The sequence below is a fragment of the Fringilla coelebs genome, assembly GCF_963513975.1.
Source record: "Fringilla coelebs genome assembly, chromosome: Z".
Classification (NCBI taxonomy): domain Eukaryota; kingdom Metazoa; phylum Chordata; class Aves; order Passeriformes; family Fringillidae; genus Fringilla; species Fringilla coelebs.
In genome coordinates, this window is record NC_140031.1 from 24,361,554 (window position 1) to 24,387,069 (window position 25,516).

Below are 25,516 nucleotides of genomic sequence, written 5' to 3' on the forward strand. Positions count from 1 at the left end.
GTTAGAAAGTCTCTCACTGTCACACAGTATGCAGAAAGATTAGGTCTCGTATCACTTGTGCCGGACTAAAGACAGCTTTTTTCCACTGCTGTACTTCTTGACAGATTTCTGTGGCAGATCCTATAAACAAATTCCTACTTAGTTGGATTTCCATTTTCATGTACGGTCCTATTACCTACATGCTTGTTTCTAAAACTAAATTTCTGTTACTTTTGCTTTACTGTTCTTTGTAGCAAAAGACTGCTCCACAGAATGAAGTTAGCTATTGTTAGCTCAATACCACAGCCATTTCAGTAGATATGGACACGGTGTAAAAAGTGAAAAATGTCCATGCTAGCAGGGATAAAGGATATTTTCAAGTCCTAAATATATGTTTAATGACTAACCTCATGCAAGAAAGCACATTTGGAAAATGCATAAGAAAACGATGAATAGAGTTTTGCAGTGTATTTTTTGGAGACTCATTTACTTGTTGTGAAAAAAAAAATCTCACAAATTTTTCAGAAATTAATTCTCAAAAATACCACATTTCTTACCAAAATGCCTAGCATACACTAATGGGAGCAAAACCAAAAACAAGCTAGCTCCAGCTGCTGGAAATTATCTCTCATGTCACACACTGGACCAATAAATAGCTGGGTTTTGGTTCCTCACATTCTGAAAACCATACAGACTGTTTTGAAGTTGAATATGTAAAAACATAAAATGAAAAATTTCAGTGTCCAGAGATATAAAATAATATTAAGAAAGTAAGTTAATAGATAATTCTAGAAATAATGACATATAGGAGGAAAAAAAAAAAAAGCCTGGAAAGGTATTTTCACTTTTTGCAGGAACAACTGGATGGATAGTGATTCCATATATAATAATTTATTCAACCTGACAGATATAGTTCGAAGTACTAAACTGGGATTTCTAAAGTAAACTGAACAATGCAAAGGATTTGTCTGAAAAAAAAGTTTATTTGAAAAACACTCAACCACTATTATTAAGAAATTATTATCCCCCTCTACATTAACGTATTTACATATACCATACATCTTTATATATTTCTCTCTATATATATTTATATATCTATGCACACACACATACAGAGTTTTAATTTGAATTGTGTATTACTATATTGGATCCATAAAGCTATGTATCATGCCCCAACTTGGTTTAAGGTTTTGCATTTCTTGGATATAACAGTCCTCTTTTTGTCTGTAACTGTGTAAAAATTAAACAATTTGAAGGCACGTTATCTCAATGCATTGCTAGTAATTTCCTGTAGACACTGTTATTCACATTAGTAGTCAACGTAGCCCTTCTCGTACTAGTGGTAGACATCAACTGGCCACTGCTGTTACTGATGTTAGGATCAAAAGTCTTTTTACAATTGAAGAGACTGAAAAATTGTCTCTGATACTGAGAAGAAGCATAGTAGTAAATAAAGGGGTCAATGCAGCAGCTAACGCTGCTGATAGAAACACAGAGTAGATAGGCAAAGTAGAGATACTCTAAGCTGCTGTCATATGAAAAATGGATATAATGAATTAAGAGGAGAACATTTGTTGGTCCAAAGCAAATAACGAAAACAAAAAAAACAGCCACACACAAGAGCGAGGCACGCGTCTTCTTATTTTGCTTTGCAACAAGGGTGGAAGAACTAAGACAGCGAATGATACACACATAACAGACAGTAGAAATTATAAATGGCACTATGAAAAACACAGAAGAGAAGACAGAGAAGAAGTGGAGGTAAAAGCCGTGAAGTTCGGATGCTCTCAGCACATCGTGGCACGTAGTTATGTTTAACCTGGGTATTTCCATTGTTTGCTCTCGCAGGAGAAAAGGTATCACCCCGGCTATTGCTAGAAGCCATATGACAAAACAAACCAGTGAGGCACGAGTCAGTGTACGCCACCCCAGGGAGCGCATGGGGTACACCACTGCTAGGAAGCGATCGACGCTTATGCTCGTCATAAGCATTATTGAGCAGTACATGTTGCAGAAGAAGGCAGCAGTGATGAAACGGCACATCTGAGGCCCAAAAACCCAGTCATTTCCAGAAAAGTGATAAACAATCTTAAATGGAAGCACACTTACAAAGAGAACATCTGCAAGGGCCAAATTCAGCATGTATATTACAGCTGGCTTTTCGATTTTCATCTTTTTCAGAAACACGAGAATCGCTGTAATGTTCAGAGGGAGACTCAGCACAAGCACTAGGGTGTAAACTGAAGGAACAAAACGAGTCAGCCACGGACTAGTGAGGTATTTTGCCGTTTGAACTGAAATCATTCGTCGTTCAGGTAGGGATGATGCAGTCTGATTGGTGGCTCCTGATCCAACTTCCAAGTCATTTTCAGTATCACCATCAATAGGAATAAGATCAGTAAGATCAGCCTCCAGACTGGAAGAAATATGCATGGAAAAACTTCTGATGTGTGGTATGCTGCTGTTATTTGGAAAGCCTGAAAAGTAAAAAGTATTACGATTAGTAAGTCAATATTTAGATGGTATGGGGAAGTGAAAACATCTTTCAAGAAGGAAAGTTAAGATTACATTAGGTAAACAAAATAATAAGGTTAATTTCTGATTCAAAGCACAGGTTGCCCACAGGTCAGCCATTTTATTTTAGTTCCTCCTGCTACACATTTAGGTAAGATGTCCATCTTTGTCTCCCATCTCTTAGTTTGAAAGCTTTTATTAGTAGTGATTCTAGCTATGCTTAAGGACCCAATCTAATCTGTGCTCTCCTTGGGCAACTTAAACACAACAGGGAATCTGCCAGCCTGGAACTGTCTTGGCCAGACCCTTTACACATTTTGTAAGAAATGAGATGCTGGCGTAAGTACTCATACATAAAATTCCCACTAGAAGTACTAGAAATACTCATCACCAAAATCATAAAAACTAAAAGTGCTATTAAAGCATTATGGTTATGAAATATTTCTATGTGCTCTGAAGACATCTTACTCAACTCAAAGTCCCCCATCAAGAGATGGCAGAGCAGTTTTTAAGGTAGATGTGGATCAACCTTTTGCTTGTAACAGATGGGTAGCCACAGATTGTGCTGAAACACTTCCTGAGTTCTACTTATCCTAACCCATAGTGTGCATGACAGTATCTATCTGCTGTACCCCCAGGGCACTTCTGAAACCTACAGCTCCCTCTAGAGCAAGGTCTTCTGCAGCATGCTTTCATAGCTGTCATGACAGGCTATCTCTGCTTGTTGAATGTAATAAGCCAGGAAATCAGTGTGATAAAGCATTAACTGTGTGGCAGGGAGTTATTTATGTAAAAAAAGCAAAAACCAACCAACCAATCAAAAGAACTATTGAGGCATTATTTCAGCAAAGTTGTTTGTATAGAGAAATATTTTCTAAGACTGCAATTTTCAGTTTTGGCTTAATCTGCTTTGGCATAGAATAATTCAAGTGTACTGTGGGTAGACCGAAGTGAGAAAGTTACAGCTACTCAAGTAACCAGTCACTGTTTGCCTGTGCAATTGATCCTTTGTTGGATCTTTGATAATTAAAACAAAAATGAGGGTGTCTTAGCTCAGATCTTTGAGCTGAAAGTAGATGATTCACCTGTGTAAGATGCTGCTCGTTAGAAGCAGTTATTTGTTCCATAGTAATTGAAACCAATTTTTTAAACCAAAACATCTGAAGGAAGCAGATGGCAAAGAGAATAATGGCAGCAGCTTTAAGCAGCCAGTTACCTCCCTTTGTGCACAGGCAGTGACAGAAGGGCCCTAACCAGCATGGATTTTTGTGAAATTCAGACATGAATGTGGGGGGGAGATCAGAGGACTGGTAGGGCAATTTACTGATTTTATTTAGAGTGGCTGTGCTTTATGTACCATGCTGTGTCACAGCAGCATTCTAGGGGCAGAGAGACAAAAGGGAAGTGCTGGAGAGAACAGTTTTCATATGCAAAGTGACTAGACTGCAACCTCTGCCGGTCAGAAAAAAATATGCTGGGAGCTTGTTACAGAGCCTGTAGTAGGAATGATGTAGTCTGAAGCAGAAATGCCAAAGTACGTGAGATTCGGTGATTGCACAGAAGGGCACTAAACACATTTCTACAAGGGTTTATTCTGTCTTTTTAAGGAGAACATGAAAAACAGGCAGAACTATAGAGCCTTAATCTTTAGCACTTTATAAATTTAGTCCAAGCAGTTGGATGGCTCGAAGAGTCAGCTCCTAGCTTTGCAGCTAAGCTGCAGCACAAGTCCTTCTGTATGACACCTCTAACTTCAGCCTGTGGCTGACATCAAAGAGTTAGGAGATTTTCTGTATTTAATGATGATTGCAATAGAAATATGTCACAAATTACACCACTGGTCTTCATCTCTTTTGGGGAGCATTATAACTATACTCGAATGAATGCCACCCCCCCACCCCGATTTCTTACACCCAGAAGCTTGTCTCCATGGTAAAGACATCAGTAAAAGTGAGGAAAACTCTGTCAACTGTACCTATTGTATCTCCAGTAGACACAAGTTTTATGAATTTAAGACTTTTAATTCTATGAGTATTTATTTTCAAACCAGAAAACTACTGAAAGAGAAGATAATGATAATTTTAGTCCCCCAAAGGTTGACATGTCCACCTTGCTTTGCCATCACTGTAGAACAGCGTGGAGTACCAAAGAGGTGACACAGTTCCATGTGAGAAATGCATGTTTTTGGGAACACAAGATATAAACAGACTTGAAGAGAGAGAATGAAGCCTGGAGTTAGGAACTGTGTTGCCAAGACTACCCACTGTATGACATGGTAACTGAGACACCAGCACCTCTCTCATCCCAGTATCCCTCAGCTTTGAAGGACCTGAGCTGTGCTGCAGTTTCACACTTTTGAGAACTAGCAAACCACCTTAATCATTAGAGTCACTGACCCTCAATGACTGACGTTAAGTCTCTAAGTGTGGATGCTCTGGGTGATAACCTGACCCACTTCTCATTACTAACTCCTGAGAACAGTATAAAAATATGCTACAAGAAAAAAATGCTATGACTGGGATAAGTACCTTTCACTGACTACCAGCCATTGTCTTAGCTATTGCTTATAGTTAACTGAACATTGCTAATAATGTTAATTATATCCTGAATTCCTGAAGACATCTTATTTACAAGTATATTAGATGAAGGGATTTAGAGTGACTTTTACCCCATTACAGAAATTTTCTAAGAATAGAATCCTATTACAATAAATCAGAACAAGAAAAATTATGAATAATTCAAGTTTAGTTAAAATTTTCTGGAATAATTTGGTGAAAATTATGTGCTCTTTGTATAAGCAGAAGCTTTCTAAGTTCAGCGTTGAACTCAACCTTCATTCTGTCAGCATCACCTCCACGCTGACTCCTGTCCTCAATCCATGTCCCTATTTTGAACTTAGATGACATGAGGTACCACTTGCAAGCCAGCTTTGTGGAAAAATGTAATGAGGCATCACACTTGCTATTTTGGTGCCACTTGATAATATAAAGAATGGTGACTTAAACTTGATGAAACTAAATTTAATTTGAAAGCTTGACAGTCATGTATCAGTTCTTATCCTTTACCAAGCTGCTTGTATGACACAGTGTAATTCTAGAAGAAACAATATGTACTCTGTACTTTCTGAAACAGAAAGGCAGACAGGTACTGCCCTGAGGTTATGTATTCCTTGTGTGTCAGTGTTTATATGAAAAAGCTGAAGATAGAGATTTATTCACAGAAGGGAACAGGACGAAATAATGTCATATTATTTCAAAAGATTGTGATGAACCTTCCTAGCAAAATAAAGGCCAGAACATAAAAGAGGACCTTTGAACTGGGTTAGTACAAGACTGCCAATATACAGTAGCTTTACAGAAAATGTTTTGAAACTACTGATAGCTACAACTACACCAGAATCTGTGAAATTATTCTTTCTAGCTGTTTTCAAGCTATAGATATCATTTGTTTAAAACATATTTCACTACAGCTTAATTATTTTTTAATAATTAAAAAAATCTGTTAGAAAAACACAAGTAAAGCTTGTATAATGATTACAAATGTTCAGAAGGTCATCTTATTTTTTTAGGCTGCCATCCAGTCCTTTTGGAAGAAGTCAAGCTTGGCTGATTTCTATTTTTATAACAAATAGGAACTCTATCATATCAGCAATGAGAATGAATCACTCTATCAAAATATCTATAAAATTTAAAAAGGTATGAAAGAACAAGATTAGTAAACTATGAACAAATAAACAGCAGGATAAAGCACTGGGGTTTTATCCTTGACGTTGTGTACTCAGAACACTGAATGATAAGCAGAGTCTTTTCTTTGCCTCCAACAAGTATTCTGAAAGGCAAAAACTACACAGAATCAGTACGACATTCAAGTTGCCCAAAGTCTTCTTTTATTCCCTGTGGTTTTTTCATCAGTTCTCCAACAAGGACATGGAGGAATTATGTAGAAAGCTCAGCAAGTTTGTGATTGTTTAATTTTAACACTCCACAATGTGCTCTTTTCTATCAATTATTACATATTGTTCATCTCACAATCAGTATACACATAGGCTGCTTACCCTGACTTTTTCTTTAAATATAGAGATATGTTGTAATTTCTTTTCATGTCTATTTACATATGCAAGGGACTACTCTGCACCCATTCTGTGAAAGAAAATACAACAGCTTTGACCAATCTTAAGCTCCAGAAGACACCGGAAAAATATTTCTGTAGGCCCATGAGTATGGACAGGATGTTATAAACTAGCAGACTTCATATCCCAAGGGATATCTTTGTGATGTGAGAGACTAGAGAATAGGCTCCTACACAAGCCAATTAAATATGTTCCCTATGTGCTGCTGGACAACAAATAATACTGATTTATGGGCATTACTGGTGACAGCTGCATACCAGCTTATAACAAATTGGTTCCTCTTATCTCCCCTTTGTATAACCCCAAGTGATAAGCATCTAGAATCTAAATTACTCAGTAGCCCATAAATTAGTCATGTGAAGGCAGACTGTGAAATGCATGCCAGACACATTAATGACAAAATAAGACACAATCTTGTAGGAGTGATGACAGTTATTTGCTTTTATAAAAATAAAACTGAATTATTTATGAGTTCACATCTCCATTTATACAAAATTCATTATTAGATTACACAACTGATGTAGTAGCAATCTGAACACATTTACTTGAACTGTTGTTTTCTTGCAACTGGGTGTCTGCTCCATTTTGCTCTCCTTTCTCATCTCTTTAACCAAATATGCTGGCTACAACCAATATGATCTCTCTATTTTGCCAGCAATGTCCCAAGGCAGGCAAGTCCAGACCTTAGGCATCTCAACAGCACAGGTCAGACAGTTTGTAGGCACTTGACACCAACCTACTGCCAAACTAGTGCTTTTTCACCTGCCCAAAGGAGCAGCACAGGTCAGTTATGTGGTAACTGTGCACAGTGAAGGATGCAGGAAAAGCAGGAGAGAAGCTGCAGGTCAAAGCCAGAGCAGATCTCAGGATACAACACTGCATGGGCAACAGGAATGAAGTACATTGTGGTAAAAACAGGTTATCTAGGACAGTGGGGAAATTATATTATTACAATGGGAATGAGCATAAGAAGAGCAGAAGACATATTCAGATGATTGGTTTTTGTTAGTTCTGTTGTGCATGAAGTAACTGCAAGAATACCACCAAATTTTTGTCTAGTATAAACATGTACAGTTTGTTTTTTACACCAGCACAGCACCCCCATTTCTTATAAAGATATTTTCCTTAGACTTCATATATGAACATGATTTTGACAGCTTCGTTCCCACTTGTCCTTGTGCCAAAAAATTGTCTAGCAAAAATTATTTGCCCGCTTTGATGCTTCCTCCCAGCACAGTTACAAACACTAGGTCTATCCCCTTTCAGTTTAGCTCAGTAGTCAAAGTATGTTATGCTCTGAAATTTCCTCTTAGCTGCTCATCTAATCAGCCCTTTTATGGAGGTAGGACCTGAGCCTTTACTGCAGGCCATCTCGTGGGACTAAGTTATTTCTATAGCAGCACTATCACCACTAGCTGATTGAAAGAAATCTTAAACTGAATCAAGCAAAATAATAATAGCAAAAAACCCTGTGCTAATCTCTAAACGCACAATCCTCTGTAGTGCTGTACCTCTGCCATAACATGTGTGAGGTTACATGCGTGCATGTCTTCTCTCACCTTCCTTACCTCAGCATCTCCATCATCTAACAAGCTCTGAGCGGGACGGATCCATGGGCTCACCAGTTAGGGCACTGATGTTGCTATTAGTGAACAACCATGAAATAACCATGGAAGTCATCTATCTACTTGGGGTGCATATTCTGAACTGTTTTGTGCTGGCAGATCTTCTGAAGTTTGCACCGCCTAGACATTCAGCTGGCACTCCCTCTTCTTACGCTGTTAATGAAAGATTAAGAGAATCCAGCAGCAACATCTCGCCGATCTGGTCCGTTCCACCACCACCTGCTCCTGCCAGCCGCCCTCCTTAGCTACGGCGTCACCCCCAGCCATCCTTCACCATCAGGAACAGCCTCTCCTCGCCGCTGCCATGAGCACAAAGAGCCGAAGAAAACTCGGCCCGAACTCGCACTGAAGCTCCCAAGCGGGAGCCCCACGGCCCGGCTCCGTGGGGCACACGGCGCTGTGCTCTCCGACGCTTTCTGCTCGTTCCCCGCGCCCGGCCCCCGCCTCCCACCCGCGGACCCACCTGGCCGGGGCGGCGGGCAGCACAGCAGCGCCAGGGCGCACAGCACCGCCCGGGCCCGCATGGCCGCGCCTTCCTCCCCGCGCTCCGTCCGTCCGTCCGTCCGTCCGTCCGTGCGGGAGGCGCTGGGCTGGCGAACGCAGCCCACAGAAGGCTGGGGCTGGCGAAGAGCCGCACCGGGACTCCGTCCTGCCGCAGGGAGGGGGCTGCGCGCCGGGGCTCGGCGGCGAGGGAGGGGAGGGGAGGGAGAGAGGGGAAGGAAGGGGAGGAGAAGGCGCAGGGGCAGCGGCCGCGGCCCCGCGGGACGCAGAGACCCGGCTGCAGCCCCCGCGCCCAGCTGGGACACGGGAAGCGGTGGCGGGCTCGGGCGGGGTGAGAGGTCGGCAGCGCCGGAACAAAGGGTCGTGTTCAAGGGGTTATTCTAAGCTAAGTTTGCCAAACTTGCAGTCCGAATGCCTGACGGGAGCAGTTCCAAGGCCACATGAAATGCCTGCATTACTCACAGCTGAAAGATCACGCTGGTTCAGAAAAGCCCCTTACAGTTGATCTACTTCGTATAAAGGAGGTGACGTCCAAGCTTGCTTGTATTGCATGTGTTCAGTAAACTGCTCTGCAAACACAGGGCGACACAAAAGTGATTCATTGCCCGGCTCTGCAGCCCTGTCACTTTACCAAAATCCCCGAGAAAGTGGTGCCACTCCCCAGTCCAGTGGCATGTGCCATGGACAAACTTCGGAAAACTTTTGCACTCCTTTAGAGATGCTCATAAGTCAAAAGGTGGTTGAAGCAAAACCTACATGAAGGTTGTATAGGAAAATACTTTGGTGATTTTGCAGCTATTACTTAGAAGCTTTGCTTAAAAAACATCCCATTGGTGTTTAAGTGCTTTGTGTTTATTAAGCTGACTGTTTATAAAACAGTCAGAAGCTTTAAAGTGGACACTGGCTTGCTAGGTTGTGCTATCCATGCCTCAACTGTATATCCTTCTGTTTACAGCAGTACAGACAAAAATGGGAAGGAGAGGAAGGCTGATTTGAACTTGCTTATATGTATGAAGTGGCTTTATTACTGCAGAAGCACCAACCTTTGTTCTTAATGGAGGAAAAAAACCCAGGGAAAACAAATTTCCTAAGCATAAATACTGGTTTCCAGTAAGCTTTGTGTGTCTCTATGGTGTTCTCTCAGTGCTAGCACTAGTTACATGGCATGGTTGAAGCTGACTCTGTTTGTATAGAGAAAGAAATAAATACAGGTTTTACAGCTGGCCTGCCTTCCTACTGCTCTAGCATCCCACATGCTCTAGGAAACCTAGGGAAAATGCCTTTTACTTAATTGAGCTATTCATCTGTTTAGAAAATACCTTAGTAAGAGGTGATTATTTCATCTGGGAAGAGAGAGTGAAGCTATTCTTGGTCATTTCTGTGGTCTCACAGTTCTATAAACAGACACAAAAGTTAGCCCTGCTAACTTTCTAAACCCAAAACAGAACTGAACAAAATTGTAATTGTGGGTCAATGCTTGAGGAATAAATTAGATTACAGAGTTTGTGAAACATATGAAGACAAACTCTGATTGAACCTTCAGGAAGTATTTTAGTCACAGACATTAGAAACAGTCATAGGGCTATTCCATTTCATCTTTGTAATGTAGTTATTATAAATACAGCAAGTGAATAAACTCATGCTTGTTAAATTTTATGTCTGCATGTGAAAACCAAATCTAAGTTTTGTATCCTTCAGTTTTGTGAATCAATTTGCTCCTGCCTCTCAAGATAACGTATTGTAGCAGAGGTGAAGACTTCATTACTTGTAAAGCTTTAGTTTTTAATTCTACTTCTTGCACCTTTTTCAGAATTTTTTTTTTTTTTAGTAGAGGTATGTTACAGAACAAAACTTCATTCCTGTTAAACACACCAAGTTTACCAAAAAAGACTGCACCTATATAGTGAGATTGCTACATCATTACTGTTTGTGGAAGGAGATGGTTCTTGCTGCCAATACGTGGATTACCCTGTAGCATGTCAGAGGTGGGTAGTTACTGCTGAAAGATGAGCACAGAAACATACCTCAAGTAGGGAAATCAGTCATCTAGGTAGAGGGTTGTGTATCTAGTTACAAACTTTTCAAAATCACATGTGGCTGTGAGTGTTTGGATTTTCTGGGAATGAAGGTGTTGTTTTACTCCTGTATTCTTTAAAAGAAAGTTGGACAGCTAATGGAGGTCCACTGACCAGTGCAAAGTGAAATAGAAAAATCTAGTGCTTGTTTTGGTGTTCCTGTCTGCCTGGCCTAAGCAGAAGGATGTTCTGCAGTTTTGTGGGTAGTTTTGTATCTTCAGAGGCCCTTGAGAATGGAAAAGTTCCAAAATAAACCAAGTTAGCTGCCAAGCACTCTCAGTCAACTCTAAAGACATGTAATAGAAAAATGCAAGCCTTGGGGTTAACAGACTAAGACTGTTGCCTATTATAATTTCTTTTCACTACCACCAGTTAAGGAGGGCAAAGTTGAGAGATAGGCAGGCTGTGCAAAGAAAGATGCATTCTCTCCTGTAGGTACGACTGATGCATAGGCCCAGTTCAGTTGTACTGGCTTTTTTTCTCAGATTTTGAATTAGCAATGCAAGTCTTTCCACACCACCATTTCTTGATTGAAGCTGGTTTCAGCAAGTCCTATCTAATGTTGAAGTTCCCACATTCTATCTTCCAGTAGCCTCTAAAAAGCCATTCCTTTTTGTTGTAGTTAGTAGCTGTCAGCAGCAGTGGGTGATAAAAGAATCACTTTGCTCATTTGTGTGGTACTTCACACTACCATCAATCTTAGTGGGGGTAGAAAGCACTGTGGTCAGTCCTGTTCAGCAGGGTTCATATTACTGTTCAGTGACAAGGCCCTAAAGGGAATTACCTAATTAAGGAAAAAAGCTTATAAAGGAGTTCAAAGAAATTAAATGGAAATTACACTTTGATGTGTACTAGGAAGAACGGGAAGCCCAGGAAATGGCTGGAAAAGGGGCGTGCTGGTACAAAGACTGTACCACTCATACTCGTCATTATGTGGGAACCAAAGAAGCTTTTCCAAGCTTGCCTGCTCCAGGACATAACTGAGGAATGTGCTATTTGCATTAGAACCAGGCAGGTAGTAGATGTGTCAAGTGTATCACACAAAATTGCATATCCAGGAGTGAGTTACTCCTATAAAGGCTGCGGGTCTCTGGCATGTCTCACCAGCACAACTCCAGGCTTTTGACACATTACCTCCAGAGTCTGTTTTTAGAAGCATCATCACACCTGTGGTAGATTTAATGCTCAGCTAGAATTTGTTAAAAATATAGCCATTAGTCAAGTCTGTTGCAAATAAAAAGGGGAACAAAAGATTGGGAATTTAGTTATTATTCAAGTAAAATGCAGTTCTCTTCTTTGGAAGGAAAAGTGAAGTGCTGTTTTCACTTTTCTATCCACCTATCAATATTACAGCATTTATGTCATATTAAAATGGTTCATACATAATCAGCTAGAAGGAGAATGGAATCACGTAGTAGTTTTTTTATCCTTTAATTAGGGATATTAACTGTTTTAAAGTAGTCATGTGTTCAAACTGTAGTAATTTTTTCAGCTTGTGTAACACCACAGATCAGTTAGTATATCAGCTGAGTTTGTAATCCTTATATCTGCCAGACTTGACACTGTTCTATTCCCTTAACAGAGTTAATACTTATTTAATATTTGCTTTTATAATTCATTCCAGAATGTCTCGCTCTCCATCTTTTGAAGTGTTTGTTACAAGAAAAGTGAGAGAAAGAATTATTTTTTATTGGTCACATTTTGCCTATGGCACAAACTTCTGCTCTGTAGGTATAAGTGATAGTTCCTAAGCAAAATCATCATCATATTCTCTAGCATAAAGGCCATAAGTTTTCACTGCTGAGTAGCTTTCCTCAAGTGTACTGGGGACAGTCAGGCTTAATTGCATGCAATTTTATAAATGCACTGAAAGAAGTTCTTTCAATTACCATCTAAATTGCAGCTTTAATAATTCCTTGAAATGAAATTTAGGGACCAAGCCAGTTTAATTAAGCAATGTTTATTTTACATTAAACAATCTCCAAAGAATATTTTAAAAACCCAATCTAAATACTGATTTTATTGCATTTATTTTCTTACAAAAAAAAAAAAAAAAGACAGGCACAATTTAGGTATTCAAATACTTCAAACTGAACAACTGTTCGCTATTCAGATTTCCCCAATACCACTCCAAAGGATGTGAAAGTAGAAAATGTCATTTTGCACGAGGCAGTAGTGCATTTAGTAGGAATGAATTGCAAAATATATTTTTGTGAAGCAAGTCGTTATTGTTGCTTTATAATTACCTATAAAAATTTTTGAATTGCACAATAAGTTTGCTTTGCAATTGACAACTGCCACAAAATAGGGCTAGTATGTAACTAAGTATCTGCTCAAACTATCTTAGAAACAAATTAGGTTTTCTTTTGGTAAATACTTATAGTCTAGTATCAGCTATATTATATATCTGAGGTAATTTTAAAAATGTTTCAATAGGAAGAGGTTTATATATTTAACTAAATTCAATTTCTGCCTACCTTAAAATCTACACAATAGCTGTGTGTCAAAGAATATTTTGATTTGAAAGTACCAACACCAATGAAATCTTGAGCTGTTTAACTGAATAGATTTCTTAGTTTTCTGTTTTGTTATCAATGCTGAAAAGGCACTGTGTACATTCGTCTGAACATTTGGTGTTTTAGGGTGTGTGTTTGTAAAACTTAAGCATCCAACGACAAACTTCAAATGTTTATAAGCAAAAAAATACTGAGTAGACTTCCCACTGATTGATGAAGTCCATCATATCTGAAAGTACTCATTTTCCATAGAACTTCTTATTCAACAAGAATATGAGCAAATTCACATTCACTTTAGCTTTATCAAACATTTTCATTACAGCCACACCTTCATACTGCATCTGAAGCAAATCCTGAAATGAGAAAAAAATCATTAGTGTCTGTCTAAATCCATACCTTACAGTAACAAGACGTGATAAATATCACCAACTCTAGGTTCTTAATAACTTAAACAATTGCAAGCAAGTATTGGGACACATGCAGAAAACATTACATGTCCTCTAGTTCTTAAGCTACAGATGGTTAGCAACAGCAAACCAGAAGAAATACTGTTTTCTGTGTATTTCCTTTTCTTTTTTTTTTTAGTATTTCCTGCTTGCCACCTGAACTAATGTGGAAGTTGATTTCATGTAGTTGCCCCAAGATACACATTAATTCCCTGCCCATGCCTGGCATCTTGCAGAAGTTATATAGTTAATCTCCACATTAGCTGCTGCTCTGTGCTGATTGACTGGTTCATGGATAAATGTGAAGAGAATATTGAAAAAGTTTTTACAGGAAGTTACAGGAAAAGTAGTTACAGGAAGCGCAACAGCAGCTATATAGCAAAGTAACAAAATCCAAACCTGGAAATGGAGCTGCACTTTTTCCATCTCAACTCCTAAAAATTTTGCTTTGATTTCAAAGTCACCCACTTCTTCTCCAGGTGTGATATCAAACATGACATTCTTAAACCTTGAAACAAGAAAGGTAATTGAATACATAGGCTGTGCAGTTTCATATCATCGAGACAGTTTTGGGGAGAAAGCCTGCAGAACATAGAAGTTTGACCACAAGCAGTGTTGTTGGTGTCAAAAGTATCACTCCATCCCTCCCTGCACTGCACTCCATACAGTGTCTTCTGAGAGACTTTCTGTAGTACTGGTAGTGTGAAATACAGAATTCTGAAGTCTATTGTACTGGAGAAAGAGCCCCCCAAAAAAACCCAACCCAGAAAAACCCAACCAAACAAATAAAACTACCTACCAATCGAAACTAAACCAACAAACAAACAAACAAACAAAAAAAGACACCAAAAAAGAAAAAAAAAAGTCTTTAGGAAGTTCAGTGAACAAATTGGAACTAACACCCAGTGGATAGAAACAGGACAACCAGATTTTCCTTCTGCCATGTCCAAGCATCTCCTTGCAGGTACATATTTGCTTCATGTGGCTTCCTCCACCTGATGAATCCACTTGGGGGGATGGAAAAAAAAGCCCAGGGAAAAAAAAAAAAAAACTGGAGAAAACTTTTCTATGCAGAAGGTGGATGGTAAGGTGCAAAGAATGGAAGACTTCCACTACCACAACCTCAGAATGGAAGAGTACAAAGGGGATGTTAAACCACCACATCCATTCACCCTGTCATAGCGAGGAAGAGCAGAAAACCTGAGGTTTACTAAGTTATTTGAAAGTGACTGGTCAATATATGAAAAAAGATTGCTACAACTGCATAAAAACATGGTCAGTAATGGTGAGTCTGCTGCCAAACTTGGACTTGTTCATGTAAGATGGTTAGCTGGGGCCAGCTAGGGCTGGCTTCTTAAAGTACTTTCCCAAGGTAATAATACAGCAAGGTACAAAATAAAAAAAAAAAAAAAATTATAACAATAAGACTGCAGCATCCTTCTGAATGCAGAAGTCTGAGGTAATTTCAGCTGTGGCACGGAAAATTTTTAAGAGTTCTTTTATCCAAAGCCAGGCCCCTTCAGGAATTGTTGATTAGAAAATACTCTGAATTGTTTTGTACTGCACTTACTGATTGGTTTGAAGATCTTCAATTTCTAGGATGACACCTTTTTCATGAAGTCTTGCAGCTGTGTACTTTAGTGAGGTCTGTTTCAGCTTTTTGCTTCCTTTCACCTCCTCTTTTCCATCTAATTTAATTGACCTCCGTGAATTTCTGGAAAGAGAACAAGAAAACTGGCTTTTGGTGTCTTGGTCAGATCCTTAATATTTCATTTACTCTTCTAGCCATATTTAACTTTCTTTCACTCTTTCTTGAACTTCTCTAAAAAAAAAAACCAAATTAACATCCCAAAAAATCTCATAGTTAGAGGAATTTTTAGCAGGCAGTGAATCATCTAAATATCTTGCCAATGATTTTGAATCATCTTTTAGCACTTCTTTCAATTCTATGGTGAAATGCAACTCTGATCCTGAAGAGTCCACAATCTTCAGTTTAAAATAGCAATTTGTAAACTTAAGGTGACATAAATGGTAAATACTCTGTAATTAGAGTTAATTTTTGGATCAATGAAGCATGCACGAGGAAAATTCCTGCTCATGTCAGTAAAATGTTTTAATTTTAACACTTTGGTGGCATTGTTGGGGGGATAGCTTTCAAGTAACTCTATCATATCTGAAAGGTAAAATTATTTAGGTACTTATTTCCTTATTTCCCCCTTTTCCATTCTAAAAATAAACCCTAAAACTTTTAAAAAAGGAAGAAACCAATAATTACTTCCCAAAGCTTCAAGACCTCCAACCTTGCAAATGGATCTGCAAAGTAGCACCAATTAAATGTATTGGAAACATCTATACATGTCTTTACATAGACAGAGACTTTTCTTTCTCCAAGGCAGTCTTAAATAAATGCAAGACTTTAATATCCAGATGCTGACACAGTTAACAACTCTCATGGACCTTTTGTAGATTGTCAAGCTGTTGGAATCAAAACTTTAAACTACAGATTAACACCTGCTCTCCCTCTTGAAAAAACACACTAAAAGACACATTAAAAGAAAGAAAGAAAGATTCAACTCACTTTCTTGTTAAGTTATCTAAGCAAGTTTTTATATAGGTGTTGTAATAATTAATTTGTTCCTCATAAAATGCTGTCTTGGAGTTAAGTGCATTCAAAGTTTGCTGGAGTTTCACCAGTTCAGCTTTTCGATGATGTCTGTATCTTCTTTGATTCCGGATATCCTAAAGAAATTTATTAATTTGAAATTTTAAAAAGCCATTACCATTTCAATTTGTAATTACGAAATCTGACTTCAATACTGAGAGAAAGCACAAAATTATCTTGTTAGTTCTTACAAGAATAGTACCTGTAGGGAGTACTACAGTTTGTTCACATGGCAATCACATTGCTACTCATATAGAGAAGTGGTGTTGAACTTTGCTGTGCTCTACAGGGCCTAACAGACCCAGAACTCATAGGAAAAATGTCATTGTCGTGCTAAGGGTAGTTGAATATACTAAGGTTCTTATTGCCAGTTGTGGATGTGGAATAGGGTTTGTTGAGAACAGTCCCTGTGCTTTATCAGCATCAGGATGGGCACCACATTGGCCCACTATTCTTGTGTCCTGCCTAACCACAGCAGATCAGTGTTAATACCAATCAGATAATATTTCATGGGGATTTAAGACTTTTGAAACCCCACGAAGACCACAGCCATTCTTAATTGAAATACCACTGAGCAATTCCAATTACTGTTAAAATATACAAAGTTATATTGAAACATTACAGAGAAGGAGTTAAATCATCATCACCATCAAATTCAATACCAGATTCGGATAACAAAGGTTGCAGTTTTATATCATTCATTTCAGGCAGTTATTCAGGAGTGTACTGTCCTTCACTTATTTTGTCAGGGAACGAAAACAATTTGCTTCATATGTGAATACTTCAATAGTTTTGGGTAGCATGCCCTGAAAAATGTGTTTTACTTCTCCAATTGGAATGGATTGATATACAGGGAAACACTCAGTTTACCTTAGCAATCTCATTTATAATTTCTTGGTACTTAGTTGCCGAAGACACTAGTCCTGCTTGTTCCAATGTCCGGAGATTTCTCTGAATTTTCCTTTTCTTTTGTTCTATTGGTAGCTGCCCATCTTCAAAAGTAGACTGATTGTGCTTCATTTTCTCTGGAGTTTTGGAATCTAAGATGGCACGTTTTTCTACAAGCTTCAAATTCTCAGATTCCTGGGGGGGGAAAAAATAATCCAAAACAGTTACTTTCCATATTTTGATAACTGTTAAGAGTTCAAGTACATTGAATTCCCAAGTACTTTGAATAGGAGATTTTCAAGAATCGGGGTGCAATCTTTATGTCCTATTACCACTTGGTCTCAAAGTACCCCATTTACTATGCCTTTGGACATACCTTAGGTAGGTAGTGACAACACCGAGACACACATTTGAATTAATCAAAATGTCTAATTCACCCAGGCTCAATGACTTCCCCAAGTTGTGGGAAGACTGTCCAGATCTCACAGGTGTTTCCTACATATGCACACACTGAGGTTCTGCAGTTTTGTGTGTCATTGTCTATGGGAAAGACTTCAACTGTGAGCTCTTCCCACTCAATTCCCGTACTAAGGATAGCAGTAGTTCCCTGAGGTTTGCTTGTATAGATTAAGTAAATAAACTAAAGGGTCAGGCAAGTTGAGTTACAATACTGAATTTAATGGGGGGAAAAAAAAAGAGTAGAAAGATTCACCTCCGGCTATTTGTTGTGTTATAAGATAGAAGAGAAAAGACCATGTTTACAAAAAAAAGTAAAGAAAAAAATATTATAGTCACATTCTAGTGACTCCAATACAGCAAGAAAATATATTCTATTCTAGTCTAGCTCACAGCAAGACTTATATTTTGTTTTCCTCTGAAATTTTTTTCAATTATACAGTAAAAAAACCCCAACTATACAAGCCTCATATTTTGAAGACTCTAAATCTGAATAGTCTAAAACCATCAATAAACAATTTCATTGTTATAATGTGATGGAGAAAACTATCAGAACTCTGTTAAGGCCTTCAAATAGCTATAATAAAATACTTTCTTCCCTATTCAGGCACAGTATAACACTTACCTGTTGTGCAGTGGCTGGTGTTTCTAATATTTCTAAGAGTGTATCCCCTGGTTGTGTTCGTATCACGTCCACAATGAGTCTTTTGGTCCTTTTGAAAAGGATATGTAGATATTACAAAGGGGTTATCACTGTATCACTTGTACATGTCATTTCTTGACCATAAAACTAGTAAACTCCCCTCTAATTATGGATTATTGATAAAATTTTCTTTCTTTCTAGCTTTTTATGTTTCACAGCTTCCTTCAACAGCATTGAGTGCCTGGTTTCTACACAGTCTGAATAGAGAAATACATGTAAGCTTCCCTCCATTTATTTTAGAAAACAAATAACCAACTAGCACATTTAAACAGTTACTGTTAATAAAATACAAGCAACAATTCACATATGGATTTTAATTGTGATCATGACAAAACAGCAGACAGAAATGTAACATTTGAAAAGCCTGAGCCCCTCATCATTCCATTGAGGGTCATATTTACTGAATACAGTGGAAATGCACTCAGAACTGCTAAATTTTGATGGAATTTTTCATTTGATGCAGCGCATTTATGCAAACCGCTTAAGGACAGATATTTCTCTAGCAGCAACAGACAAGAAGCATTTCCTTGCTAAAAAAGGGAAGCTGCTACACCCTGATATGTTGACCAGTTCTTTTCTTGGTAAGAATTTATCTCATTCCTGCTGCCTTTTCGTTCATAATACTTCCAAGAACATCCTGCTACAGAATTCTATTCATTTAGAGGACAGGATTACTGAAATAGCTCATTATTCTTAACAAGTAACAGAAAATTAAAGATGCAGCTTAAGTTTCCAAGGAAAATGTCTAAATATTGTCAAAATTTCCACGATAAAGCCTAAAAGTTTAAAGTGATAGTCTACCTAGGTACAGTTGCTTCTTCAGAAGTAAAACATCACACCATTGAACAAATCCAGAATACTTATTTCTGATTTAAAAAACCCAAACAGCTTAATAGATCAGATTTTAATTACAGCCAATGTCTGCCCTCCTAGTTTTTGGTGCCGTCTTTCCATTTTAATGTGAAATTTTTAATGTGAATTTTTGCCTTCACACACATGGGGTACAAATAAGCACAGTAATAGAAGAGAGCAGCATTCTGTTCTCCTCCTTTCTCAGATTGTACTAGGATCTTAAGTAGGCCAATCCTTTTTCTGGATAGCTTGAAATAACGTTAAAAGATGGGTGCCAATATTGTGAAACAAAGTGCTGTTATATAAGTAATTTTTACTATAAAGTATCCTGTATTCCAGAGTATCCCTGCAGCCATTTTTAAATTTGTTCCCAAGACAGAATAAACACAATTTTCTCTCCTGGATAAAAGCATGCAGCATGTGCTATTCTTGCTGAAGTGACAGTTGCATTCTTTTCAAATGGCTGATGACAGCATATCAGGAAAGTGGAAAGAAAGGACATGGTAATACTGTCTGACCCTTATAAGTGTAGACTGCTTTTCATCTCTGCTTTCCCAAAGCTGTGGCATTTTGAAGTAGAGTGCTTTTACAGCTTCTTGAAAAAACATTCCCTAGATAATGATGCAGCCATGCTCCAAAACACAGATGGCAATATATTTCTTTTTCTGGGAAAAGTGATAGTTATTCTGATTTTTGTAAAAGTTTGAGTAGCACTGAAACTGTCTTTTGAAAACTGAATGCACTCAGCACCTCAGAAATGTACTTAGGCAGGGTAAATATTTAAAAAGCAATATTTAAAAACAAAAACAATAAGCATTGTCAGAATATACACGTTTGACCAAAACTTACTTTATCATCAAACTTTTGAGATCCTGATCTTCACCTTCTCGTAACTCATATTTGCTTGTTAGAGACAGTGAAATCTCTGTTTTTGCAAGTTGATTCAGTGTGCTTTCCCTGTTGGGGTCATTGGGATCAACAGCTCCTTCCCCTAAAAGGAAACATATTTTACTCCAAGTTTTCCAATTTTCCCATGATTCAGTACATGAAGCAAACAAATACCTAGATGAATCACTGTAAACAATCAGAAATATTAAGCTTATTATACAGTGCCTCCACCTCCTTCCACTTAGCAGCAGTCTTTTTTTGGACATTGATCAAAACAACTTAGTTATTTATAAGCCCAGCTGCAATATTTTGGAAATCACACCAATCCTTGCTTTTCAGGCTCCTGATGTGCGAAAGACTTTGATGTTGTCTTCTCAAAGAATAATGCAATGTAACATCCTTTATTCTAACACGAAGTGATAATGAAGAAACACAAGAGTAGCAGCTATGTTAATAGGCTATTCACTTGAATGTTGGTGTTATCCATGACTCCTAGCTACTTTCTAAACTGTTTTCTGCAGTACATGCAAATTAAGTAGCAGTCAGATGCGTTATTTTCTAAGAAATCTGCATAATTTTTATTTGGATAATTAAGTATCAAAAGAAAAAACGGTTGATTTTAGAATTCTCTGTATACTTTTTCTACGTTTCTACCCAACTCTAGCAAATCTTAAGACCAGATTGTTAACAAAAATCACTTGTTTCTTATCTGCACAACTGGATCATTCAAAATATTAGTAATGTTTGGATTTTGAATCACACATTAAGTTTTAGAGTGAGCATTACATTTAAGAAAAAGGTTCAAATATAAGGTTCACTGTTACAGTAAGTGTTTGGAAAATAATTCTGTAGTTAACAGAGAAGCAGAAGCTGTTACTCTGAGAGACACAATAGTATTTAAATCAAGCCTCTGTTGAATTCTGCCCGTAAAATGAAGTCACTCATAAAGACAAAAAACAGCATACCAAGGAAAGATTCTACATCAGGAACAGGTCCCAGACCTTCCAGCAATTCATTCAGCAGGTCATTAGTCTCAGGGGCAATGGCATCCTGGTGTTCCAAAAGGAGCTATAAACAAATGTAAGTGAAATCATCATCCAGAAAAAGCTTTCCTGGTATCTTTAAACTCAAAACTAAGTCTGTAAACTAATGAAATGTTGAGAAACACAGACCTAGCATGATCAGGATTATGGAGGACCTTCCCAAGGCCAGGAAGCCTCCAGGATTCTGGGCTAGAGTTTAGGGTTGCCCTTGCTGTAAAACAGCTTGTCTTGCTTCTCCAGCAGCTATAGTCTCTGGAGTGCTAGATATCATGGCTGGGCAGAAGATTTGCAATTAAGACTAACAAAGTCCTAATTGTCACAGAATAAAGCATGATAATCCCAAGCAGAGCGTTTTGGTGCTGCATCCTTAACAGCCAAAGGAATAAAGACAGTGTTGGTGATCCACAGAAAGACACCTCTTTTCTGTATATCCATTCCAGTAGTTTACAACAGTATCAGTGATACCTTTCACTGTTATTTTCTAAGCGTGGAACCAGCTCTGCCATACCCACTGCACCACCTAATACACCTGTTATGCCAGTCACTAGACTCACTGAAAAGACTGATGTTCACGTATAACTTCTGGTCATTACCTGCAGGCATGGGTCTGTTGCTTCAAAAATTAAAAGAACAGGCACAAAGCAAACCAGGAAGCTTTTGTTTAGCAGATTAGCTTATTAGTTTTCACTTGAAAAAAACTAAGTTATAGAGTGGCCTACTATGAGTTGGGTGTTCTCCTTTTTCCATAGTGTATCTGGCAGTATTTCAGAGAGATTCTTTGTGGTGTTTGTGGGATTTTTTTTTTAATGGGGGAATGTTGTTGTGGGTTTTTTTTTGACTTGGGTGGGGGGACACACAGTGAACATATTGCAAGCCAGGAAACAGATAGTAGTATCCCAGTTTTAGGAGGAACATGTGGTAAACATTTAACTTACACCCTGTTAAGTCATGCTTCAGACTGCAGTTATTCTGCTCTTTACCCACAGTAAGAATAGGAATGATACCACAGCGTCAATTTTTCTAAAACTGATGTTTTCATCTGCTTCCAACAAGTCACATGACAGAATGCCAGAGCCACAATATACAATTTCTGTTAATTTCTATTCCCAAAGGTTTTCTTTCAAACTGCTTTCACTTTCTTACCCAAGACAGAAAATTGTTTTAAAGTTAAAATGTCACATGAGACTGGAACATAATTGTTCTTTCTCCTCATCAGAAAGTGTTACATACTAATTATTATTCAAGATGATGCTTTTGCATGAAAGCATCATTTGCATTTTTCCTAGGGAAAAAAAAAATCTAATATTCAGCTTCAGAACATTTTAGAGATGAAATGAGGAAATTGCTTCAAAAATAAAAATGAAAACTAAGCTTTTCCCAGAGAATGTTAGCTGCAAATATTTGATAATCTGTATGCTATAGTCCATTGACTAGTCTGTTTTGATTGACTTACTGAATGGGTATTGATAATTTCTTCAATGGAAATATATATGACAGGCTTGCTGAGAGTCACCATATCAGAGTATTCATCAATATTGAATTTCTCCTCTGGTTCAGGAACATCACATGCTGCTTGAAAAAAATTCCTAAGAGAAAATGAGAAAGACTTCAATATTCATCCCTTATAAATTCACTTTATTTAGCCTGTAAAAAAGAGCTACAGTCAAGTGTTTGACATGCATTATGTTTCTCTCATAACCTGCAATCTACCCTCAAAGTTTCAAGGAGGCAACACGTCAGTACAAGTGATGAAGTCTTCTCTTTCCTGGGTAACTGGTGGAGGACTGTTTTAAAGGGCTTGGGTTTTTTCCCCTACCTATTAAACAAGGTAAATTTTAAGGACCTAGGGAAATACCTATTTAATGGCTTAGAAATTATAAAAGGATTTCCCTGTTATTTTATGACAGCAATTAGTGGTATGAGGCGTGCTGAGGAGGAATTGATTGAAATAGATGCACAAAACTCCCATTTGTCCCACAAATGTTTATATTGCTGTTAGGCAGGAAATGAGGCGCTCAGAATGAGGGAAAATGTAGTATTGTTTGTAAATATAAGAACCCTGAGAGGAAAAAAATGCAGAATGTGTTGTAGTGTTGAAGTGTTACTTCAATATGACTAGCATGCACATGGAGTACTGAGACCTGCTTCCCAAAATGCTAACTGGTGGTCTCTCCAAGCTACTGACTTCTTCAGGGATCTGCACACACAACCGAGAACCAGCAGGGTCCTCTTGTAGAAACCACGTTGTTTTCTTTAGTGAAAAGACCTGAAATGTGGCAGCTGGGAAAAACAGGGTTTTGGATGATGCCTATAGATTTGCTCCAGGAGCCACATTGTGCCAGCCCTGTGGTGTTGAAGACAATATGTGTTTCAGGTGCACAGCACCTTTGAAGTATCGAAAAGAATAATTAAAAAGAAAAAAGAAAATGGGCTGAGATTCTTCGCTTTGGAGAGGAAAAGCTGGAGACTACACATCAAGTTATAAAAAATCACAGCGGTATTGCACGAGATATGTGCAGAATTCATTGACCAGTCTAAAAAATAATGGACAATAGGGTATGCAATGAAACTGCAGGAAAATTTTAATTTTAACCAACAGGTAGCAAACTTCTAAATATTGCTACAGGAGGAGTTGTGAAGGCAGATGATCTCAAAGGCTTAGGAAGGGTGTGGACAAATTTCTGCACAAGTACATGAGTGCAGAGTAAAACATCTAGGCAGGCTTAATAGCTTTGAGCATAGCTAACATTGGCTAATATTATTCCAAAGGGGAACAGGCAGCTAAGGGCAGCCAATGTTGCTGTCTAAGAAGGGCTTAGTTAAAGTACAGAGCATAGGCATACAGATATTTAAGCTAGCTTAATTAGGAGAGGGAGTCTTCCTTTTGTAGCAATCAAGGGCTGACTAGAGCAGTGCTCTTTTATCAGCATTTCTTATTCTAACTGTTACAGTTTCTACCTTATAGCTTCTTCATGTTTATGTCATGCCCCTAAATATTTCATTAAAATTACTAAGTTGAATTCTCTGTGTCCATGGTTGACATCTCTCAAGGAAACCCATTATATGAACAGTGCTTTCACTTTCATTTGCTTTCACAAAGGGCAGACGCTAAAGACAGAAACTCTGCGTGCAAGTTTATTGCAAAACTCAACAATACCACAAAGTAATGGCAATGAATGGGCAATAACCCCAAAGAACTTGTGTCCCAGAATGTAAGAAAACATGCAATTTCCTATGATGGCAAAATAAAAGAATGATATCTGTATAGAATCTGTCAGCAAAGATGAGAGAATAAAAACAAACCCTACAACTTTGTCCTGACAAATGTATTTTTCAGAAAATACATTCAGATGTCTTCCCAAATAAAAGCAGACATAGATTCTTCTGGATAATGAGTTACCACAGTCTGTTCTCAATCTGTGGGTGCAGTAAGGAACTGCAAGCAAGGCAGCAGAAATGATCTCAAATTAATGCACAAGCTAAAATACAACCTGCTACTCCTGCTCCAGCTTCCTTGCCACTGAGCATTTCTCTTTGCCATACCGCTCAACATTTTTAACATTTTGAACAGGAAATTCCTATCAACAAGGAGTCCACCTCCCTTACTCATCCTAGAGGAAAACTCTTACTCTGTAGGTATTTGCAAGGGCTGTGCATACCTGAACTTCTGGTAGGTCTGAGAGAGGTAAGTGTTCATAGATGACAGATGTTCGCTTTCTCCTTCAAAGAGCTTGTTAGAAGCCGCATGCTGGAGGACTTTTGCCACAGAGCCTAGGTTCCTCCTCTGGTCAGGGTGTATCTGCCCCCCAGCTGTTATATCAATGATATCAAAGCCATCAGGAGCAACTATGGCAGGGTTCATGTAGCGATAGTACAGAAGGTTGCCAACAATCTAAAGAAACAGAGAAAAAAGTTAAGAGATCTTCCCTTTGCATACAGGAATGACACCTTACAGAACATGACCAATCATCTCTACTTCTAAATTAGACCATAGGAACTGGTGCTACAAAAATCCTTAGGACACATATTGCCTATGGAAGAACCTCTTACGTGATACTTCTCCTACAACACCTCTCTGAACATCAGTTATGGACTTTTACAATCACATTTCAATTTGATACTGGCTGTAGTTCAGCTAATGCAAGGCATGGAGTTAAGCACAAACACAACTCTTCTAAACTTTCCGAGGTTCTGCTCCCGAGGCTCATTCTTTGAAGTGCTGCAGATACTGGCAGCATT

General features: G+C 38.3%; 2 protein-coding genes across 2 annotated transcripts in view; both read right to left on the reverse strand.

The window, feature by feature from the left end:
- Window positions 1–954: 954 nt before the first annotated feature.
- F2R (coagulation factor II thrombin receptor) lies at window positions 955–8,924 on the reverse strand. The gene is made up of 2 exons (XM_084224980.1): window positions 8,711–8,924; window positions 955–2,456 (listed from the first exon to the last, which is right to left on the reverse strand). Exons 1-2 carry the CDS (start codon window positions 8,769–8,771, stop codon window positions 1,246–1,248), a joined length of 1,272 nt encoding a protein of 423 aa, XP_084081106.1. The 5' UTR covers window positions 8,772–8,924; the 3' UTR covers window positions 955–1,245.
- Window positions 8,925–12,767: 3,843 nt separating this feature from the next.
- Window positions 12,768–25,516, reverse strand: part of IQGAP2 (IQ motif containing GTPase activating protein 2) — a 123,122-nt gene continuing 110,373 nt past the window's right edge. The window contains exons 27-36 of the mRNA XM_084225876.1: window positions 24,937–25,169; window positions 22,731–22,863; window positions 21,200–21,302; window positions 20,196–20,337; window positions 18,417–18,504; window positions 17,318–17,530; window positions 16,364–16,524; window positions 15,356–15,499; window positions 14,185–14,293; window positions 12,768–13,692 (exon numbers count right to left, since the gene is read on the reverse strand). Of these exons, the coding sequence (XP_084082002.1) occupies window positions 13,579–13,692; window positions 14,185–14,293; window positions 15,356–15,499; window positions 16,364–16,524; window positions 17,318–17,530; window positions 18,417–18,504; window positions 20,196–20,337; window positions 21,200–21,302; window positions 22,731–22,863; window positions 24,937–25,169 (1,440 nt within the window). The 3' untranslated portion in view covers window positions 12,768–13,578. The remainder of the gene's footprint in view (window positions 13,693–14,184; window positions 14,294–15,355; window positions 15,500–16,363; window positions 16,525–17,317; window positions 17,531–18,416; window positions 18,505–20,195; window positions 20,338–21,199; window positions 21,303–22,730; window positions 22,864–24,936; window positions 25,170–25,516) is intronic.